Source organism: Eschrichtius robustus, chromosome X (assembly GCF_028021215.1).
Source record: "Eschrichtius robustus isolate mEscRob2 chromosome X, mEscRob2.pri, whole genome shotgun sequence".
Lineage (NCBI taxonomy): Eukaryota > Metazoa > Chordata > Mammalia > Artiodactyla > Eschrichtiidae > Eschrichtius > Eschrichtius robustus.
Window position 1 is genome coordinate 113,512,519 of NC_090845.1, and position 21,850 is coordinate 113,534,368.

Consider the following 21,850-nt stretch of genomic DNA (forward strand, 5'->3'; position numbering starts at 1 on the left):
TATGTTTCTGTATTTCTGAGTACAATATATAGATTCTATATGTATAGACAGATGCCATGTATGTATGTATAAGTATATACACACATATATTAGTGAGAGGAGAAAGCCAACGTGGCAAAATGTTAAGAATTAGAGAATCTAAGTAAAGGATGTATGATATTTGACATTTTTCAAAAGAAAAAGTTGGAGGAAATAAGTAAGAAAGGAATACGTACCATGGCGGTTCTAGACTTGATAAACCAGTCAAATCTAAACTGAGGAGCATTCCGAACACACTGTCTTAATTCTTCATACACGTTTTCTCTATCAAAGCCCATTTTGTGTAACATACAAATCAAGAATCGATCTTCTTCCTCAGTATAGTTCTTTCCTTTGCTGGTTCCATACTGAATACGTAACTGATGAAATGGAGCCTTGTATCTTGCAATCTGTAAATTTAAACAAAATAGTGCTTTTGACTAAATGTGCAATAATAATAAGTCAAAGCTAATCACCATTTAATCAATTAAAACAATCTATTGGTAATTTGACAATTATGAAATATACTACTTTGGCATCCAGGGCTTTCTTGATACTGATCCTTCGTTGAATTCTTGCTTCTCCACGTTCAATTTGAGCCATAATTTTCTCAATGTCCTGTAATTCATTGCAACGTTCCCAAAATACAGCTGAAAAACAGAGTTATTACTTTACAATTCTATCATCTTAAGTAAATGAATCCAAGGAACTGTAGAATGAAGAATTAGCAGGAAAGGATACAGTGAACTTACACTGTTTATAATTCAGATTCAAATTCATCTGTATATATACGTTCAATTATTAAATACTCCTAAGGTGTAATAAATGAGGGGTATTAAATACCTCCTTCCATTTAAAAGTAAGACCTCAACAAGGAGGTTTTAGGTTAGTGATTTTCCTTTCATGAAATATTACGAAGTTTTTCATTATCCATCCCAGATGACTAGAATTTCAAAAGATACTACAGATACTGATTTAAGCTATGCTTTTATTCAAACATTATATAGAAGGCACCAAACACATAAAGTGAAACAGAAGAGAGGGTGGTCATATAAACTTAGAGAACATAGTTTCCTAGCAAGCAAAAATAAAAATGAAACTATTATCAACAGGTCAATCAAACTTCCTATAAAGCAGCAATTTCTACTGAAACTGTTACTTCGCTTTTGGAACCACTCACTATTCTTACAGTATTTCCAGTGACACACAGCTTGTTTTTTAAACTTACTTGGAATAGCCTCTTCTTTTAAAAAAAAAAAAAGGAAAACCAAGTCACCCAAATTTTATAAATGAGCTAAATGATCTGGCTGCATTAATATGTCACATCTTATGACTTCAGTGAGAGGCCCTCTAATGACATATTCTACATTCTCAAATTTTTTCATTATTAGAGTCTATCAAGAAAGGAATGTCAGTACTCTGATTTTTATAAGCACCTGTATTCATTTATTCATTCTCTCACTTATTCATTCAACACAATTTAAACGCCTACTATGTATAAGATACCACGAACAGCCAACTGTAAACATTTCGTCTTTTATTGCAACCAACTACATAAATTCATTCAAATCTCCCCATGCTCTGACTTGGCCCCAACTAAGCTGCCCTGAGCTAGTCATGCTACCTGGCTTGCTGTCAATTTGAGGGAACATCTGACATGGTATTTTTTTTTTAAATAAGCTCTTTTTTAAAATATTTATTTATTCATTTGGCTGCGCCAGGTCTTAGTTGCAGCACGTGGGATCTAGTTCCCTGACCAGGGATCGAACCCAGGCCCCCTGCATTGTGAGCACGGAGCCTTAGCCACTGGACCACCAGGGAAGTCCCGACATGATATCTTTTTAAATCATTTTTTTCTTGCAATTTCATACACACTGATGCTATCCCCCTTCCTAACTTTTGAAGAAAATTCTACTTCAGAAAATCTCTCTGCACATATCCTTTTATACTCCTTTCATTCAACTCTTGCTGCTAAAATTTCTCTCTCTCCTCTATTTTTCCCCTCTTCAAGTCCCCAAATGTCCTAAACTTCTGTGATAAATTTTAAGGGTAGTAGTAATGTTATACTGTTATCAAAGTAAAGGACGTTCATAGACTTGATGTTATACTACACGAAATAAAAACTCTAATATAATCCATCTCTCAAGTCCCTGGCAATCACCAGAAGACCCTTTCAGATTTCCAAAAGAAAAAAAAAGTATCTGTTCTCTAATTAAACATGGATTTATTCAAGCATTAGCACCATAAATAAATGAAAAATTGTACCTAATCTATATTAATCTTTGGTATATTTAGTAGTATTCCAATGTTTCCTCCTTACTATTTTTCATGGCAAAAATGCAGAATTTCAGTTGTTAGGCTAAATAGGCTTTGAGAGGCTAGCTCAGAAACCTAAACCTACTTTGTAACATTGTTTCAAAAACATTTTTGTTGTTTCAAAAACCTACTTTGTAACATTGTTTCAAAACATTTTTCCCAAAACATGGGGGAAAAAATGCCCTAGATTCTATGCAGCTGATATTCAGACTAAATTTGAGAGCTCAACCTAATTGGATTTTAGAAACTTCCTATGTTCTTCTACATAAAGAAAATTTACTAGACATATTTACCTATTTTAATAAGATTTCTTTTCAGAAGCCTGAGGTTGGATGCACTGTGACATGGAAATCAGTATTAACTCCATATGCTTCAGCACCTAATCTACTTCTGGTCAAGACCAAAGACACAGCTAAGTAAGAGAAGGAGCTGATTCTAGGACCAATCAACAGATGTATTCAAGCAGTCTTTTCAGATCTACTCCAGCTTGCCTGGAGTTAACAGAATCCACACATAACTTGCCTGGAGCAAACTAGAACCCTGAGAGTGTTTGAGGATCTAATTATAGGAATTCTCTACTTCAAGGACAACCTAGAAAGACAATAATTCCATCCACTGAAACTGAAGCCTTAGACTTGACTTGCCCAGAAGATGATCAAATTCCAGAGGTGGGAAAGTAGGCATTTTGCCAGTGCTCATCCAATAGCTACCCTTGTTTTATCAGTGCTATACTTGGCTCTATTAGCTAACTAGTAGGGACAACAGCAATTTGTTTTGATAAATCTTATAATCTTTTCATAGAAATACAATTATATTTTATACTTTCACTTACAGTTTATTCATAAAAGTCTAAAGGTCTCTGAACAAAGGTAAAATTAAACTGACACTAAAGAAATGCATAAGGTTACAATTAAACACCGTTTTTGTAGTTGTATACAAACCTGAATACTCCATGACCTCCTCAGGAGATTTGCCCTCCACCTCTCGAGCTATATTATCAATGTCATCTCTTCCATACTTCTCATTAGCTTTAATAAACTGATTAAAATCTCGCTTAGTCCAGTTTGTGAATCCCTGTGAACAAGAAATTAAGCATCATCAATAGAGGTTAAATCAACAAATCCAAATATTGTTCTATTTAGTTCTATACAATGATACATTAAAAACAGTTCAAAAGGCTTAAAATTTTCCTCCTTATAAAATCCCAGGTTTTTTATGTTGGAATCAAAAGTTGAGTTAGTGTTATTAATAACTGCTTTTCTATCATGAAGAGAATATACTTCCCTCCAAGTACTAAAAACTGATTTATAGTTCCAAGATATTGTGTAGTTTTTAACTCCGTATTTTATAGATGCCTACTACATTAAAATACAAATGCATTAAAATTAAAATACTAATGTAAATGCTGAAGTCCTGGATATTCCAGTACTTCATTTTTTTCACAGACTTATTCCCATGTGAATTAAGAAAAAATGTGGATGCATTAAATCAAAAAACTACATGAAGGGAAAAAAAAGACTGAAGAAAAATTTTTGTAGCTTTTTACATCATTCCAAACTACTGTGAACAAATAATTTCTGTTCAAAATTATATTCATAAATAGGATTCGATAAACAGAATGTTATTAGGCCTGCTCAATGTCTTTCCTAAAAGATAGAACAGTTCGACCAATCAGTGTTTTAAGTCTCTTTGGTATTTATTAGCATATCTCTGAAGTCACAAGATCAAATTTTTGTCTTCCACTCCTCATGTCCCAACCCACATAAATGTGATACCCTTGACAGAGCAAAACTCTATCCCTAGGCTTTAGTTGATAAAGATTTTAGATTATCCCACATTTTGTTCCTTTGTACTCCCATGATTTTTTAAAAGATTAATTATTTAGGGCAGTAGAGAAAGGTGATTAAAGATGACTTCAAGTACTAGGAGGGGCAAAAAATTGATTTTGTTTCTAATTATAAACTAAAGCAATTTCTCAATTGAGACTGTATATTCACAATATATTGTACATTCACAATATACTGCAAGCCAAGTAACATTCTAAGACCGTAACTTTATTTTTGTGTTCAGGAAATAAATTTTGAAAAAAAATCATGAATATTTAAATGTTTTATTTTATTCTGTGGTAAGTCCTAATATTCAACCAGTTGCAATTACATTTTCAAACTAAACTTTATGACTTCCAGGCATTTGGCTCAAAAATTATGAATGTAATTTGTAAAACTTCATTCAATAGAATTACATGTTATAACAAAGAAAATACCTATATAATAAATAAGATATAAATATAAAAGCTATCTTTCAATAATTAATGTGGGAAATTCCCTAGCACTGTGCTTTGCATATTGTTCAAAAGAATTTGTTGAATAAATAAATATTGCTGGCTACTTTCTATACTAAGGTGGTATCATACAGTACACATGTTTTGTTTATTATTTTCCAAGGCTCTTTTGCACTGTAATTCTTTTTATCTTCTACAGATTATTTTGGAAGTATGACACTTGTAAAACTCATTAAAGCAACAATGACCAGAAAGCATTAATATGTTGTTCAAATCGAAATGTTCCCTACTTATTAACTATTAGCTTTTAACTATACAATGAGCACCTTTTATAGTTTCAGAAATTTCTCATCATTGTATTAAAGTTCTTTTCAAGAAAGAATATAAGGCATTTTGAGAATTATGAAATCATTCCATAAATAAAAGATTAGTAGAGTATAATTTCAGAGGACAGTTCACAATCAATAAAATAAATTTAAATTTTCAAGAATATGTAGTAATTACTGTCTATCAGGATTCATATGTGGATTAACTGACTTTATTATAATTGATAAAATGCATGTCTGATTTCTTATAATTGACACCTATATTTTGCATTTATATATTTTTTAGTATTTCTAAAAGAGTGTATTCTATAAAAGGGATTAAAAAAATAGGGATATTTGGTCTAAATGTATGTTTATAAGATAGCCCTGAGTTGTGTTGGTGTGTCCAATCAGGGTACCAGGCCCATACAATAAAAAGTAAGTGTAATTTATATCTTTTTTTCTATTGGTTGACTAGAAGTATTTCAATCACTTAAAATATGTTACTTGTGTGAGAAGTTTTTCCTTTTCTTCAGTCTCTTCTGGTGTAAGAGGTTCAGCTCCATCAATCTTTTTTTGCTCCTCTCTTTGAGCCACAGCTGGATTTGGGATATCAGGATTCCTTGGGACCTAAGAATCAAGAGGTGTGTTATGAATAAACTGTTGAGAAAAATTAATTAAGGGTATACATACTTATATCAATATTTAGAGTTATTTCAGCAGTAAACAAAATAAAGTCATACCAGAATGACACATGATCCTCTCCACATTTCTACTACCATATTACCAAAGTAAAACTGTTCTTAAATGTGCCACGTGGTATTTTACAGTTAAAAACCAGTTACAGCTAAATGCCACATTATATTCTAGATCTAATTACACTGTGGAACAAAAAAATCCTTATGATATTGTAATACATGGTAATAATAATATCATTATCCCCAACACCAACATTATACAATAAAATCTCAAGCCCAGAAACAAAAAGTTGGGTAGTACAAAAAGAGTCCATATTCACCTGGCAATACAGACCAGGGTATAGAAGTGGCAATGCACCTGAAGATTGTATCCAATGCTCTAATCAGTTCAACGTGCAAAAAGAAAGGAGTACTTTTATTGCCTTCCAGGATATGGAAAGAGACAGCATCTTCACATAAAATGCAAAGACTGAAAGAGTGACAGGATAATGAAGAAGCAAAAAAAAAAAAGAGGCTATATATAAGAGGGAAGGGGTAAGCAAAGCACACAAACAGCTGCAATGGGACCCGCAGTCAAGGGGAAAAAACTACAGTAGCAGTAAGCAACAGAAGGTATAGTGTATACTCTACAGCTCTGCATAGTATACAGAGCTGCAATACACTGACAACTGAGAAGAAGAGAGCTCAAGTTCAAAAGACGGAGGACAGAAGCTCAGCTCTACAAGGAAGCAAGCAGTCAGCCAGTCATTTGTGTCTCAAAACTGTAGCCCCAGGGGACTCAGTGTGTCACCATGAACTTAGACAACCCATACAGCTCAGCAGTATGAAGCAGCATTCATTGTATGGAGTGATAAACTAAGTCACTCAGCGCAAAGCCTCACATCATTTTTATGTGCATCTGCAGTGACAATGCAGCACATTGATTTACGAGGGCAGGTATATAACATGTATAGTACATTTTATAGCATCCATCAAACATGGCAAGAACAGGGTTGGCAGTAAGCCTTCCACTGTTTGGAAGGCACACCTATCATAAATGACTCATCCTCTAGAGGTATCAAATAGTCACGGTTTTACTAAAACATGATTATAATACATACTAGAGTACATTTCTCTAATTATTATACATATTTCATAGAGTTTGAACCATAGCACTGTAATTTAAAAATAAGTATTTTTAAAACTATTGTATCCAATAGTTGTTTAAATATAAAACCTACTAACTGGGCATTAAAAAGACATACTGAAAAACAGATTCATTTGTACATAATCATCAGTACGAGACAATCAAATTAGTAAGTATTGACTAAATGTCTATTTTGTCCATAGCACTATGATAGGTGTTCACTGGAATATAAAAAATAGTGGACATGGTCCTTGCCCACAAGGAGCTCACAACCTAGTTGCGGAATTCTGAGCTATACTCTAAGAACTGTAAGAATTTGGGGAGATGGAGAAGAGAGAAAGAATATTCTAGGCGGAGCAGTAAAGCAAAAACGGTGAAGGCAAAAACAGGAAGGAGCATATAAGGTTTATGTTGAGACGGGATAAGAAACAAGGCCAGGTGGAAACAGAATTAGAGGGCCTTCTGAAACTACACAGTAGGCAACAGCAAGCCATTGGAGATCTTTCAACAAAGGAGTACTGTTTTCACCTGCAAGCCTTGTGCTGGATGGATTGAAGTGGGGAAGCGACTAGAGGCAAGAGAACCAGCTAAACTGTTGTAATCTAGAAATGAGGTATGATCACCTGGCCTAGGACGGTAGCAAATGGAAATGGAAAAGAAGGTGTAAATTAAAAATGAAATGTAGTCCAGTGATACGCATGATTTAAAATGACTTTTTTCAATAGCTAAATTCCACTTTTAAATCACAGGCACACCAGCAATTCCATTCCTAACAAACATATCTATACAAAGACTTTTAGGAGAATGTTTATAGCAGCTTTACTCACAAGAGCCAAAACCCAGAAAACAGTCCAGATGTCCATCAACAAGAGACTGGATAAGCAAACTGTGGTATATCCTTACAATGGAATAGTACTTGGCAATAAAAAGGAATGCACCATTGATAATGGGACAACATGGATGAATCTCAAAAACACTATGCTAAGTGAAAGAAGCCTTACACATAATATATGATTCCATTTATGTGAAACTCTAGAACAAAAAAACTAATCTATAGCTGAAAATAATATCAGAACAGTGGTTGTGTCTGGGGAATGAATATGAGGATTGACTGGGAAGGGGCACTTTCTATATCTTTATAGGGGCTTCAGTTATGTAGGCGTATGCATTTGTCAAAATTCATCAAATGACACACAAGATTTATATATTTCAATGTATATAACTTTTATCTTAAAAAGAATCAAATAAATATTGAACTCTGGCTAATGATATGCATGTTGAAGTGTCTCCGGGTGAAATATACTTATGTCTGCAACTTTGAAATGCATAAAGAAATAAGAAGGATATCCATTTGATAGAAAGCTGGAGAAATGGACAAATAGGTGATAAAGCAAATACAGTAAAATGTAAATTGGAAAATATATGTGGTGTGTATGTGGGTGTTCACTGTATAATTATTTTCGCATTTTTCTGTTTGGAAATTTTTCATAATAAAATGTTGAAAAAAATTACAGACATAGCTTTAAAAGTTTAACAGACCCCTTCAGTCGCTGGTGAAATTACTTTGGCCTCAAATTTTTAACTTTCATGGAGGAAAACCTCTTTAATCTTAAGATATTTCTCTACCAAAATGCTTCAAACTTTCCATATCTGACAAACCATACTTTAACAAAGTATTTCATAAACATCTAATTTTATGACAGAAAATGGATAATATACCCACACAAAATAAACTTTTTATTCCTATGTAGATATCTTCAATACTAAAAATTTTCCACCTGAACTTTAATAAAGGCAAAATCAGAATATTATATCATACCATTAGATTTTAGGATCTACTGCCCATATTTTTAATACAGCAAAACTTTAGAATGACTTCATCAATGTTACGTTTACAATTTTAGTTCTAAAAATTACTCAAATAAACAGCTGCTAAAAGTTTTAGAATTAGAAATGACTCAAAATTCCTAAATTCCTGTATCTCTTCCTACAAATAATCTCCTTCTTAATATTTATTATTTTTAAAAAGTATTCATTTTTTACCTCATGAGGTTTTATCGGCATTTAGCTTCCTAAAGTGATTTCAAAGTGCTGTAAAAGAATTAAGTAGACGAATTATAGGCCAATAGTACTAAACAGATACCTAGGTGGTATCTCAAGTACTCATACTGTATATATTACTGATGACCCCCAGTAACACTTAATATACAAGAAGTTATCTTTCAAGGAAACAGCTCAATTATTATTTGGATTTCTAGTCAGATAGTAAGGAATTTGTGATTAAGAGCTATGTTCCATGGAAAAGTGAAAAACTTTTTGGGGGGTCTTGTTTCTTAGGAGCTTCAGCAAGCATTTCATAGAAATATGGAATACTGAATTAAATGTGACAACACACAAAATAAAAGTAGTAACCTGAAATCAGCTCACTGTATTTTAATTCTACCACAGCAAAACAGGTGGCCCACAATGACACATTACGGAAACCCACAAAGATTATAGAACTTCCTGCATTTGTCAAATGTTTATATCCCCCCCAAAGAGTCTTTATTGAAGATGTATATTAGAAAGTTCTACAGCTTTCTTCAGCGTCTAATATGGCAAAACTCTTCCACTCCAGGTCTTAGACTCAATGGGACTTTTGGATACTCCGGAGTTTTAAAATTCTGCAATTGAAATTTCAATTCAGTCACCTTCTTCCAATGGAAGGGTTTTAGTGAGCAAGTGACTAAAAGCATTAAGTTACTCCTTTAAGTCACAAGAGCAATGAAGCTTCTGAATACGTCTAACCTGCAACAAGGTCAGAGCTTAGACAGCAGGGAAAATTGGCACATAATGCACAGCTATCTACCAAGTGGTTAGGGCAAAACAAACAACTACTTCTCTCAGCCTCAAATAAGACAGAACTCTTTAATTCCAGATCTCATTATCAGGAATACTGCCGTGACCTTGTTGTGCTGAGTATTGAGGGGAAAAAACAAAACAGAAAATAAAAATGCAAATAAGCAGGCCCTGAAGAAAAATGCTGTTTACCAACTGCTTCAAGCCTACTGAGCCCTTCACTAACCACACTCCAAGTCACTACAGAATGTGACAGTGGGGACTCAAAATGGACCAAATGGAACCATACACCACAATGCCCCCAGCTTCAGACAAAACCTCTCTCCCCTGAGCTAACAATCATTTAAGCAGAAAGAGGGAAAGGAGTCCCTTTTTGAGAACCTAACTATGTAGAGAATATCAGGAAACTCCACTACAGCAGTCCTGTTCATCTGAGAACAAACTATTGTTCCATTCATATTGTGGCTTGGGTTACTTTTCTGGAGGTTTAGTAGGGGGAAAATAATCAATGCTAGGAATCCTTGAGAAGATATGCCCAACACTTATCAATATCATATCGTCCTTTATAGGAAGCTTTTGCAGGTGATTAACATGCCATGCTCATCTGTCTATACAGTCGGCCCTCCGTATCCACGGGTTCTGCATCTGTGGAGTCAAGCAACCTCAGATCAAAAATATTTGAGGAAAAAATTGCAGAAAGTTCCAAAAAGCAAAACTTGAATCTGCTGCATGCTGGCAACTATTTACATAGCATTCACATTGTATTTAAACCTATTTACATAGCATTCACATTGTATTTATACCTATTTACATAGCAATCACATTGTATTAGGTATTATAAGTAATATAGAGATGATGTAAAATATATGGGCGAATCTGCATAGGTTACATGCAAATACTACGCCATTTTATATAAGAGACTTGAGCATTCACGGATCGTGGTATCTTTGTGGGCTTCTGGAACCAATGTCCCGCAGATACCGAGGGACAACTGTACTCAAACATGAGACCCACCCAATTAAAGCACCCGCCTTAGCTCAGGTCTGTAGCCCCTGGTAAAGAATGGAAGAGACAAGGTTCAGAAAGAACCAACATCCAGAATGTATTCTTCTTTGTCTTGTAAATCCCCAGCTAAGTATGCATACAGAGGATCAAGGCAAGTCTTAAGACAATACAAAGGCAATCCAGGATGGGGCTGAGGAGAGCCTGGGGCTAGGAGTGGAGTGGTAGGGGGTCGATTCCCCTTCCACCCCCACTGCCACCACCACACTCCCAGCCACCACCATCTTTTCATCTTCACACTGCAGCAGCCTCCTGGCTGGTTTCCCTGGAGAAACTCACCATTCTCTGTGTTGCAGCCAGAGTGATTTTTAAAAATGTAAGTCTGATCATATTCTACCCCTTATAAGTGGTTTGACCTTGAGCAAATTACTCAGGGCAAATTACTCAACCTCTGTATGCCTCAGTTTCCCCACCTGTAAAATGGGTATGTAGTTCCAGGGCTCTTCTGAGAATACTGAGCTAATCATTTTGAACAACTAAGAAGAGTAAGCAACACAAGTAAGGACTAAATAACTATCTGCTGTTATTATTCCATCACCCACCTACCCCTCTGCCTTAAAAACATCTCAAAGGCTTTCTTTGCTCTAAAGTTCAACCCAATTAATATGACCTATAATTAATGTTCAATGCTCCACATGGTCCAACTCAACCAACTCACCAGTTTCATCTCAAGTCATTCTCCTTCTCACCACTCCCTAGCAACACTGGCCTTCTTTCAGTTTCTGAAGGGGCAATCCTCCTTCCTACCACAACACCTTTGTACCTGTGGCTCCCCCACCTGAACGCTTCTGTCCCACACTTCACTTGGCTAATTCCTGTGCACCTCTCTGATCTCAAGTTAAATGGTGGTCCTTAGGGACCACCTCCCTGATCTCCCACTCCACGCTAGGTACCCACGTTATGATCCCTCATAGCAGTGAAAACAAATAACGTCACTACGCTGTGCTTTCAGCTTAATGTCTGTCTCCTCCATCAGAACGTAAGTACTGTGCACTGAGGAACCCCCTCTGTCTTATTCGTCACTTTATCCTCAGACCTTGACATAGGACCTGGCATAGGGGGGCACTCGATAAATATGTATTAAATGAAAAACAGTCCTCCTTTCACTCACACTCCCTCTCCAGTCACTTCTCTCCGGGAGGTGAGGAACAGAGAACAGTAAGGTGCCATAGCATGGATGCCATGCCATCTTCCCTCTGCTCGCTCATCCCTTTCCTATCTGCTCACACCTTCCTCCTTCCTATCACCCTTCGCAGCTGTCCCTTCATTCCTCCCTCTTCTAAGGTTTCCTCTCTCCTCCATCTCCTTCCAGCTGGCCACCACCCAACTGTCATGTAAGACCCTGACCCTTAACCACAAACTGCCTGTAATGAAAGGCACTATTTACATTAAAACCAGAGCTGTGGCGAGAATGTGGTGGGCACTGTATTATCACAGGGAACAGAATTTCAGTATCTCCAAAGAAGGAGCATAAACAGTTATATTAGCAGAGGTGATTTTTTTATTGCTGCTACTTGACTACCACTTGGCTCACCTCCCAAACAACATGTCAAACCACTGTAAACACAGTCCTTATTTAGGGCTGCAGAAAGAAGCAGAGTTATGTCACATGCAGAAATAGCCCAGAATGTCTGAGTGGAAAGAGCATAGCATTTGAATGCTCAGAACCTGTGTTTGAGACCAGCACCCTTGGCAACTCTGTTAGCTACCTGACCTTGAACAAGTCATTTAACCTCACTGAACTTGTTTCCTCACCTATTATATAGAGGTGATAATAACACCTATCTCACAGGGTTTCTAAGAAATCAAATGAAGTATGTGGTAAAGCATTTATTCAATTATAAGATGCTCTACACAGATATTTGGTTGATTACTGAGGTCTAACATTTCAACTTAATTCTCCTTTTAAGTCTCACTAATAATAGTCAATAAAAGTTAACAGAAAATAATGATCTAAACCTAAAAGGTTTAATAATTCTTAGTGGGATCATGTATATATTTGTTTACCTCGTGAAATCTTATTCACTACTTTATTAATTTTACTATTTTTATTTTACATTGTAAACCTATAACTTGCCTGTTTCTTCTAACATCGCTGTTTTCACTTTCTTTGAAACTGGTTTTATGCCTGATCCGATGTTCAACCATGATTACTGTACTCTTCTACAACTTCCTAAGAAGGATTTTATCCAGTCCTGTTGGTTAAATACATTCAAATTTAATCATATTTCCCTAACCAGATTATAACTAACCACTTCATTTATGTATTTTTATACTTATATTCACCCTAACTTTCTTGTTCTTATTTTTATATATTTCCACTTATATTCACCTTAAGTTTCTTGTCCCTATTTATAGATATCTAAACTCTGGTACATAAATAGCAAGCAAAACTTTTTTGCTCCATTTCAAATGACAGTGCTCCCACTTTGGACAAATAGTAGAAACACTCTAGAGATTCACTCAGTTCAAAATATTTTTTTAACATCTTTATTAGAGCATAACTGCTTTACAATGGTGTGTCAGTTTCTGCTTTATAACAAAGTGAATCAGTTATACATATACGTATATCCCCATATCTCCTCCCTCAGTTCCAAAATATTAACTAACTAAATATCTTATATATATATATGGAGCTTTTCTAGGCATATTACAGTTACTAATCAAAATAACTGGTCACAGTTCCACTTGTGATAAAGGTTCACAATATGAATTTTAAAACACAGCTTCCAATTCATAAAACAGAAATCTTCATAAAATTATAACAGTGTTAATAGTTTTATAATTTTGTTCATACTATTGATTATTATTTGGTCATCCCTTTCCACTCACTAGGAAGCCAATTTCAACATACAGAAATAACCTGGTATGCTTAATCTCTCAATGTGATAGCTGTAAGTATGACAAACATTATATTTCACTCACTATAAACGGGTTCTTATCTACCTATATAAGTAAGAAGTTTGAATTCCAAAAGATCATTTTTAAGTTCCATAATTCATTACCGTGTTTATCATTATTTTAACACCTAAGTGAACACAATCTACTAACCACCAACAGGGCTTCTATCAATCTATGAGCAATAAACACAAAAATACTATTTCTTGGTCATTTTGAGGAAAATAATCAAAAATTTCCTATCATCTATCATACATTCACTTCTATTTAAACACATACCTATTGTTTATTCTACATATTCTTTGAGCACTTGAACACGAGCATTATTTAAATGTTATTGCTATTTTGAAATATTGGATAATTCTCCACTAATCTCGTTTAGTGATGATCTTACTGGTGATTGGGTAGCTTGATGCTTTGCTTCTAGATAAACATCCACTTTGGTTTTAAAAACACCACTATTTTGACTTACTCTTAAGTTCTCTCACATTAAAATGGAACACTTTCTAGTCTAGCTTAATACATTATATTAGCTTAAAAGATTGTATTATGCTAATCCAAAAAACTGAAAAATTACCTTATAGCCTATGGTCTTCCTATAATAAAGAATTTCCTTTTCGAGGAGCTCAAATAAGCGTGGTGGGAAAAACTGAAAATCCTGAACATTTGGCTGTTTTGGAGGTCGTGGAGCCTGCGGGGGAGAAAATGCATTACATATATATTTGTTTTCAGTACCTGAAGTGAACATACTTATCTTTTATTATTTCTTTTATATATAGAAAAATAAATACAATGGAATCCATTTATATGGCTGGAGCATATCAAGTACTTTTCTGTATTGTTATATTTTAGGGACTAAGATTTAGCACTAACATAAGTAAATCTGAATCAGAGACCACATTACAAGAGAATTCTACTGTAGGACATAAAACCTGGCCTCATACTGCTTTACCTTTGGAATCTTTGGCTCACTAACACGTAAAGCCTCTCTGAAGTAGGCATCCACCGCATAGTTGGCTTTGCGTTCTCGTTTGGGAGGTTCAATCCATTCCACCATTCCAAGCTATACACGGAAACAAGAATGAGGAGTTTAATAATTCCAATTTGGTTTATAAATATCAAGCACATCAAGGTTGTAGAAGTGTGAGAAAACCAAAGCCATTAGGAAGAATCAAAACTTGCTTTGTAAAACTCTAATTGGAAAAGACACATGCACCCCAAAAGAATCTGAAAAAAAATAACTAAATCACTTTGCTGTACACTTGAAACTAACACGATATTGTAAATCAACTATACTTCAATTTAAAAAAAAAAACTTGCTTTATAAGTCACAGTTATACATCCCAAGTTCCAAAACCTCATACTGTATACCAAGTTTAGGTGCAAGTGCAAGGATGGTTTTCTTTTTTTTTTTAAGTAAGTTTGAAACTTAGCTCTTCCTTAGTAATCGAGAAGAATTTGCATAATCTGGTTAATATTTTATGTCAAAATAAATAAATAGCATCTAGTATAGGCAGAAGACTAATATTGATTCTGGTAACTGTGTTAAGTGTATGAATTAGAAAATAGCTGAAAGGCATAAATAATGAATATCAACATGACAGCCATATATCCCTTCAAATCAAGAGAAATTTTAAAATAAGACCTCTTGGTAAGGTAGCTGTGGGAAAAGCCAGTGGAATCAGAAAGACCTGAATTTGAAACCAGGTTCTGCCACTTTACCAACTGTATAACTTTGAAGAAATTATTTTCTCCATCTGTAAAATGGGAATAATAATAAAACCTACTCTGAGGATTAAATGTGACCATATACGTGAAAGCATTAGGTAAACTGCCAAGAGTTAAATGTAAGTTATTATTAAATATCCAAAGTGGGGTGAACAATGATTTGGTAGCCTTACAAAACCTTACCCCAATATCAGCTAGAAAATGCAATTTAAAAGTCAATATACAAAAGTGACAATATAAAGTTTTGGAGGCTGTAGGTATGCTTTTTCTAGTTCAGATATTTTTCTTGATTTCACAGTGCCTAGCCTAGTACTTTTACACAAAAGAGGCCATTAATCTATTGGGTTGGCTAAAAGTTTTGTTTGGTTTTTTCTGTAAGATGGCTCTAGTAGCACTTAGTTGTCTTTAACTTCATTTGAAACAATTCTGTTAGATTGTATGTGACAGCTGTCATATCAGCATGCATTTAAAAAAAAGACTTATCAAAATTGGTGAATTTTTGTGTAGCCATTTTAACATTGAAGATGGAAGAAAAAAAAAGCAACATTTCCAGCATATTATGTGTTATTTTTCAAGAAAGGTAAAAACGCAACTGAAACGCAAAAAAAAGATTTGTGCAGTGTATGGAGAAGGTGCTGTGACTGATCGAACGTGTTCAAAAGTGGTTTGCGAAGTTTCGTGCTGGAGATTTCTCACTGGACGATGCTCCAAGTTCGGGTAGACCTGTTGAAGTTGATAGCGATCAAATCGAGACATTAATTGAGAACAATCAATGTTATACCACGCGGGAGATAGCCAACATACTCAAAATATCCAAATCAAGCACTGAAAATCATCTGCACCAGCTTGGTTATGTGAATCGCTTTGATGTTTGGGTTCCACGTAAGTTAAGCGATAAAAACCTTCTTGACCATATTTCCACATGCGATTCTCTACTTAAACATAATGAAAATGTTCCATTTTTAAAATAAATTGTGACAGGTGATGAAAAATGGGTACCGTACAGTTATGTGGAACGGAAGAGATCGTGGGGCAAGTGAAATGAACCACCACCAACCACACCAAAGGTCTGTCTTCATCCAAAGAAGGTGATGTTGTGTATATGGTGGGATTGGAAGGGAGTCCTCTGTTATGAGCTCCTTCTGGAAATCCAGACGATTAATTCCAACAAGTACTGCTCCCAATTAGACCAACTGAAAGCAGCACTCGATGATTAGTCAACGGAAAATGCATAATCTTCCATCAGGGTAACACAAGACCGCATGTTTCTTTGAGGACCAGACAAAAACTGTTACAGCTTGGCTGGGAAGTTCTGATTCATCTGCCATATTCACCAGACATTGCACCTTCAGATTTCCAATTATTTTGGTCTTTACAAAATTCTCTTAATGGAAAAAATTTCAATTCCCTGGAAGACTGTAAAAGGAACCTTGAACAGTTTCTCTGCTCAAAAAGATAAAAAGTTTTGGGAAGATGGAATTATGAAGTTGCCTGAAAAATGCCAGAAGGTAGTGAAACAACAGGGTGAATACGTTGTTCAATGAAGTTCTTGGTGAAAATGAAAAATGTGTCTTTTATTTTTACTTAAAAACCGAAGGCACTTTTTGGCCAATCCAATACAATTAATGGTCCCACTCTATTTGACCTCATCTACAGGCTGAGTCCTAACCTTGTTATCACATTTTAAGAGTGGATGATAAACTAAGATGACTAGAATGGTTAGAAATCATAAACTCTGTGTCTAGACAAGTAAAGACTAAAGACAAAATGGTGGCATCCACATATGGAAAAGTCTATCAGATAGAAGAAAACAGTTCTTTGTTGATCCATAAGATTAAAACCAACATGGAAAGTCACAAGAAAGTAGATTGCTACTCAATATAATTTAACAAATATGTCTTAAGTGCCTACTTGCAAGTGTCAAGGATACAAAAATGAATAAAACAATCTCTTCCACCAAGGAGCTTATAAGCCAAATAAGAAGTATTTTGAGGGACTTCCCTGGTGGCACAGTGGATAAGACTCTGCGCTCCCAGTGCTGGGGGCCCAGGTTCGATCCCTGGTCAGGGAACTAGATCCCACATGCATGCTGCAACTAAGAGTTTGCAAGCCACAACTAAGAGTTTTTTGCCTGCTACAACTAAGAAACCCACCTCCCTCAACTAAGGAACCCACGTGCCACAACTAAGGTGCCCAACCTGCCTCATCTAAGGAGCCTGTCTGCCACAACTAAGACCCGGTGCAACCAAATAAATATTTTTTTAAAATAGAAGTATTCTGAGAACCAGAGAATATAACACAGTGAAATGAAATATCCTGAGAAGAGTAAGAATCCCAACATGACCGAGTTCAACCAGAGGCTGGATGGGGGGAAGAAAAAAAAAACAGAGGCTAGATAACTGTCCTAGATGCTATAGATGGGATTTCTTAATCACAAACAAGGTTAGACTAAATGTCTCTTTTACCTCTAAAAGTTCACGAGATGGATAATGTGAGTTATGTAAGATGATGAGTTTTGTTTTGTTTTCCCCCTCAGATGGGTTAATGTGAGATGACAGTAATAGAAAAGATATTTTTTAATAACCAATATTTATTTGTATCAATTGGGATGAAAAATCAATAATAGCTTAACTTTCTGAAAGTAATGTATTTGGCCATTTAACCTATACTTGTTTGAAGGTTTAGATATTCAAATTTGAAATAAGTATTAAAGGCCAATTCCTGAACTTTCAAAAACAGAATAAATCATGCTGAATTAGTTTGTTTTAGATAAGACTACATTAATACAAACTTATTCAGGTTAATTTATTCAGAATCAATGTCAGTCATTATGACTTAATTCACCAGGTATGGTTATAAACTAATGCAACTGGTTCGACAAATCTTATATGAAAATCTACCTCACTGTGCAATTTCCATATGTATGAACAACATTCTTGCAGGTTTTCAATTCTCTTCAAAGGATAGTATGAACCTATTTTATGAACCTATCTAGAAAATATGGAAAGACATAATAAAATATAATTTCAACTCAGAATATTCAGAAAAAAAATCTGATTTAGTCAATTATAAAAGTCATCATAATTGTTGTCATTAAAATTTCTTTATATCTGTACATCATTATTTTGCTAGAATTAGAAACACAGGAAAACTTGTTATATTAGAAATGGACAAATATTTTACTAAGCCTAATTTTCCTCTAAGAATGTAGGTAGGAAGCACCACTGATATTTAGACTTTTCACTGTTACTTTATAAAACACTCATAATAACAATAAGCTCACGGGAATAATTGTAAAATTAATAAAATTCGTATCACATAATGAGATCTAAAAAGCATATTAGGAAGGCAGTTTCCACTCTGTTTATGCAGGCTATCACCTCCATCTCCTCAGAGTAAGCCATAAGTAGTCTGAATTAAGGTTATAGATAGAATAACCACATAGATTTTGGTCAAGATACTAAAAACTAACCAGAAATAATGATAGCAACAAAGCATTATCAACATACTAGTTGCAATGCAAATTAAAATGGCTCACCTCTGATTTTTCAGTAAAATCAATACCCAAGAATAAGCTTTTTTATTTTAAAAAATTCATTCTGTCAGTTAAAAAATATAACAGCTTTATAGAACAATTTGAGTAACAAAATAAAAATGATAGAATTGTATTATAACTCAAAAAATAACTACCCTTGAGTCCATGTTGATATAAATAAATGAGTACATAAATAAATGGGGAGAAGGGACAGCTCTTCCTTACAGAAAAATCCCAATTAATAAATGTAGATGGAATGAAGGAAATACAAAATGACCGTTAAGTAAACACCACAATAACTATTGCAGGCAAGCTCCACCAAGAGATGCTAAAACCAGTGGGCAAAAATGTGAGGAGTATCTCCCCCCACCAAGATACTTATCAATTACAAAGGGAAAAATGGGAACTCTACAGTGGAAAAACCCAGCAGACATCACCTCAACGAAGTGATTAAGGTTACTGTCCCCAGTAACATGACATAGTGACGTCATATGTTCCCTGGTATGATGTACTGAGAAAGACGTAACATCCCTTCCAACACATTCTTGCTAAAAATGCATAATGTCAGTCAAATCATGAAAACAATGTCGAACAACCCCAAAGTGAGGTTCAAACTACAAGATAACTGAACAATACTCTTCAAGAGGGTCAAGGTCATGAAAAACAAAGAAAGACTGAGAACTATCACAGATTAGAAGAGACCAAGGAGACACAGCAACAAAATGCAATGTGGGTCAAGAGAATGAGAAGACAAGCCACAGACTGGGAGAAAGTGTTTGCAAAAGACATATCTGTTAAGAGACTATTATCCAAAATATACAAAGAACTCTTAAAACTCAACAATAAGAAAACAACCATTCTGATTTTTAAATGGGCAAAAGATCTGAAGAGACACTTCCCCGATGAAATATACAGATGGCAAATAAGCAAATGAAAAGATGCTCCCCATCATGTCATCAGTGAAATGCAAACTAAAACAAAGACATACTACTACACACCTACTAAAATGGCAAAAATCCAGAACACTGACAACACCAAATGCTGGTGAGAATGTGGCGCAACAGGAACTCTCATTCACTGCCCACGAGAATGTAAAATAGTATGGCCACTTTGGAAGACAGGTTGGCAGTTTCTTACAAAATTAAACATACTCTTACCATACAATCCAACAATCGTGCTCCTTGGGATTTACCCAAAGGAGTTGAAAATCTATGTTCACACAAAAACCTGCACATAAATGTTTATGGCAGCTTTATTCATAATTATCAAAACTTGGAAGCAACCAAGATGTCCTTCAGTAGATAAATGCACAAATAAGCTGTAGTACATCCAGAAAATGGAATATAACTCAGCACTACAAAGAAATGAGCTATCAAGCCATGAAAAGACATGAAGGAACTTTAAATGCATATTACTAAGTGAAAGAAGCCAATCGGAAAAGGCTACATACTGTATGATTCCAGCTATATAATATTCTGGAAAGGGCAAGACTATGGAGAAAGTGCAAAGATCAGTTGTTGCTAGGGGTTGACGGGAGGGTGGGATTAACAGGCAGCACACAGAGGGTTTTTAGGGCAGTAAAACTATTCTGGATATCATAATGGTGGATACCAGTCATTTATACATTTATCCAAACCCACAGACTGTACAACACCAAAAGTGAATCCTAATGTAAACAATGGACTTTGAATGATAATGATGTGTCAGTGTAGGTTCGACTGGTGTGGGATGTTGACAGTAGAGGAAGCTGTTGGGGGGAGGCAGATGGAATATGGGAAGTCTTTGTATTTTCCACGCGATTTTGCTGTGAACCTAAAACTGCTCTTAAAAATAAAACTCTGTTTTTAAAAACTGCAATGTGGGATCCTGGATTATAAACCCCGGAACAGGGAAAGGACATTAGGGGGAAAACATGTTAATTTCCTGGACTTGATCACTGTAGTATGATTAAGTAAATTGTTAACATTAGGGGAAGCTGAGTGAAGGATATATGTGAACTCTTTACTATTTTTTGCAATAAAGTCTAAAGTCATTTCAAAATTAAAAGTTTTTAAAATTACAGCCATAATTTCAGTTTAAACAGACAAAATAAATAAAATTCCCATTTCTTCAAGAGACCTTTGTTGTCCATGAAGTATATTACAAGGCATTCTTTTATAAATGAGACCACCTGTAACAAAGTCCTTCTGGCATTTAAGTAACTATATGTAAACAATAATATTATTACTAATATAATTAATACTAAGTGCTACATATTTTGTTCTAATTACTCTATAATGTAATTACTCCAACCTCCATTTGATAGGTGAAAAAACTGATTATCCAAAGTCACTTAATTATGGTTACCAAAGGGGAAAGGAGGGGGAGGATAAATTAGGAGTTTGGGATTAACATATACACACTACTACATATAAAATAGATAACCAACAAAGACCTACTGTACAGCACAGGGAACTATACTCAATATTTTGTAATAACCTATAAGGGAAAAGAATCTGAAAAAAATACATATGTATGTATAACTGAATCGCTTTGCTGTATACCTGAAAGTAACACAACATTGTAAATCAACTATACTTCAATAAAAAAAACTTTTAAGTCACTTAATTAGTGATAGAGTTGTGATTTCAGCTTCAGAATCCAGGAACTCAACCACATCCTATACTGCTTCTCAAAAACAAAAGCGGTGGTGGTAGTAGTAGCAGCAACAACAAAAATGATGTTGATGGTGGTGGTAATAATAATAATAATAAACCAGCCCTTAGATAAGATCATTTTGACATACGTCACTTTCACTCTACAGCACAGTATTGTGATAGGTAAGTGCCAGTGTTTTGTTAAATATATAATTGTTACGGGAAGAAATGCTAATTTGAGAGAATCTAATGGTTGAGGGTAAAAAGTTACCTTCTGTTTTTCTCTATAATCTTCTCCTTCAAACTTGTACAAACTTTGTTCAGTGTCCATTCTAAAATTTCTCAGAGAAGACTCTCCCATTTTCTGCAAGCGTTCATTCATCTCTGCAGTCTAAAGTTGAATGCATTG

The 21,850-nt window shown here is 34.9% G+C and overlaps 1 protein-coding gene across 5 annotated transcripts in view; it reads right to left on the minus strand.

The window, feature by feature from the left end:
* The window catches only part of SMARCA1 (SNF2 related chromatin remodeling ATPase 1), a 68,547-nt gene that overhangs the window by 13,959 nt on the left and 32,738 nt on the right, over positions 1-21,850 (minus strand). For all 5 annotated transcript variants that reach the window (XM_068533404.1, XM_068533400.1, XM_068533402.1 and 2 more), the window contains 7 exons: positions 21,713-21,832; positions 14,495-14,605; positions 14,120-14,233; positions 5,428-5,550; positions 3,276-3,408; positions 550-668; positions 216-428 (listed from right to left, as the gene is read on the minus strand). In XM_068533404.1, coding sequence (XP_068389505.1) covers positions 216-428; positions 550-668; positions 3,276-3,408; positions 5,428-5,550; positions 14,120-14,233; positions 14,495-14,605; positions 21,713-21,832 — 933 coding nt within the window. The remainder of the gene's footprint in view (positions 1-215; positions 429-549; positions 669-3,275; positions 3,409-5,427; positions 5,551-14,119; positions 14,234-14,494; positions 14,606-21,712; positions 21,833-21,850) is intronic.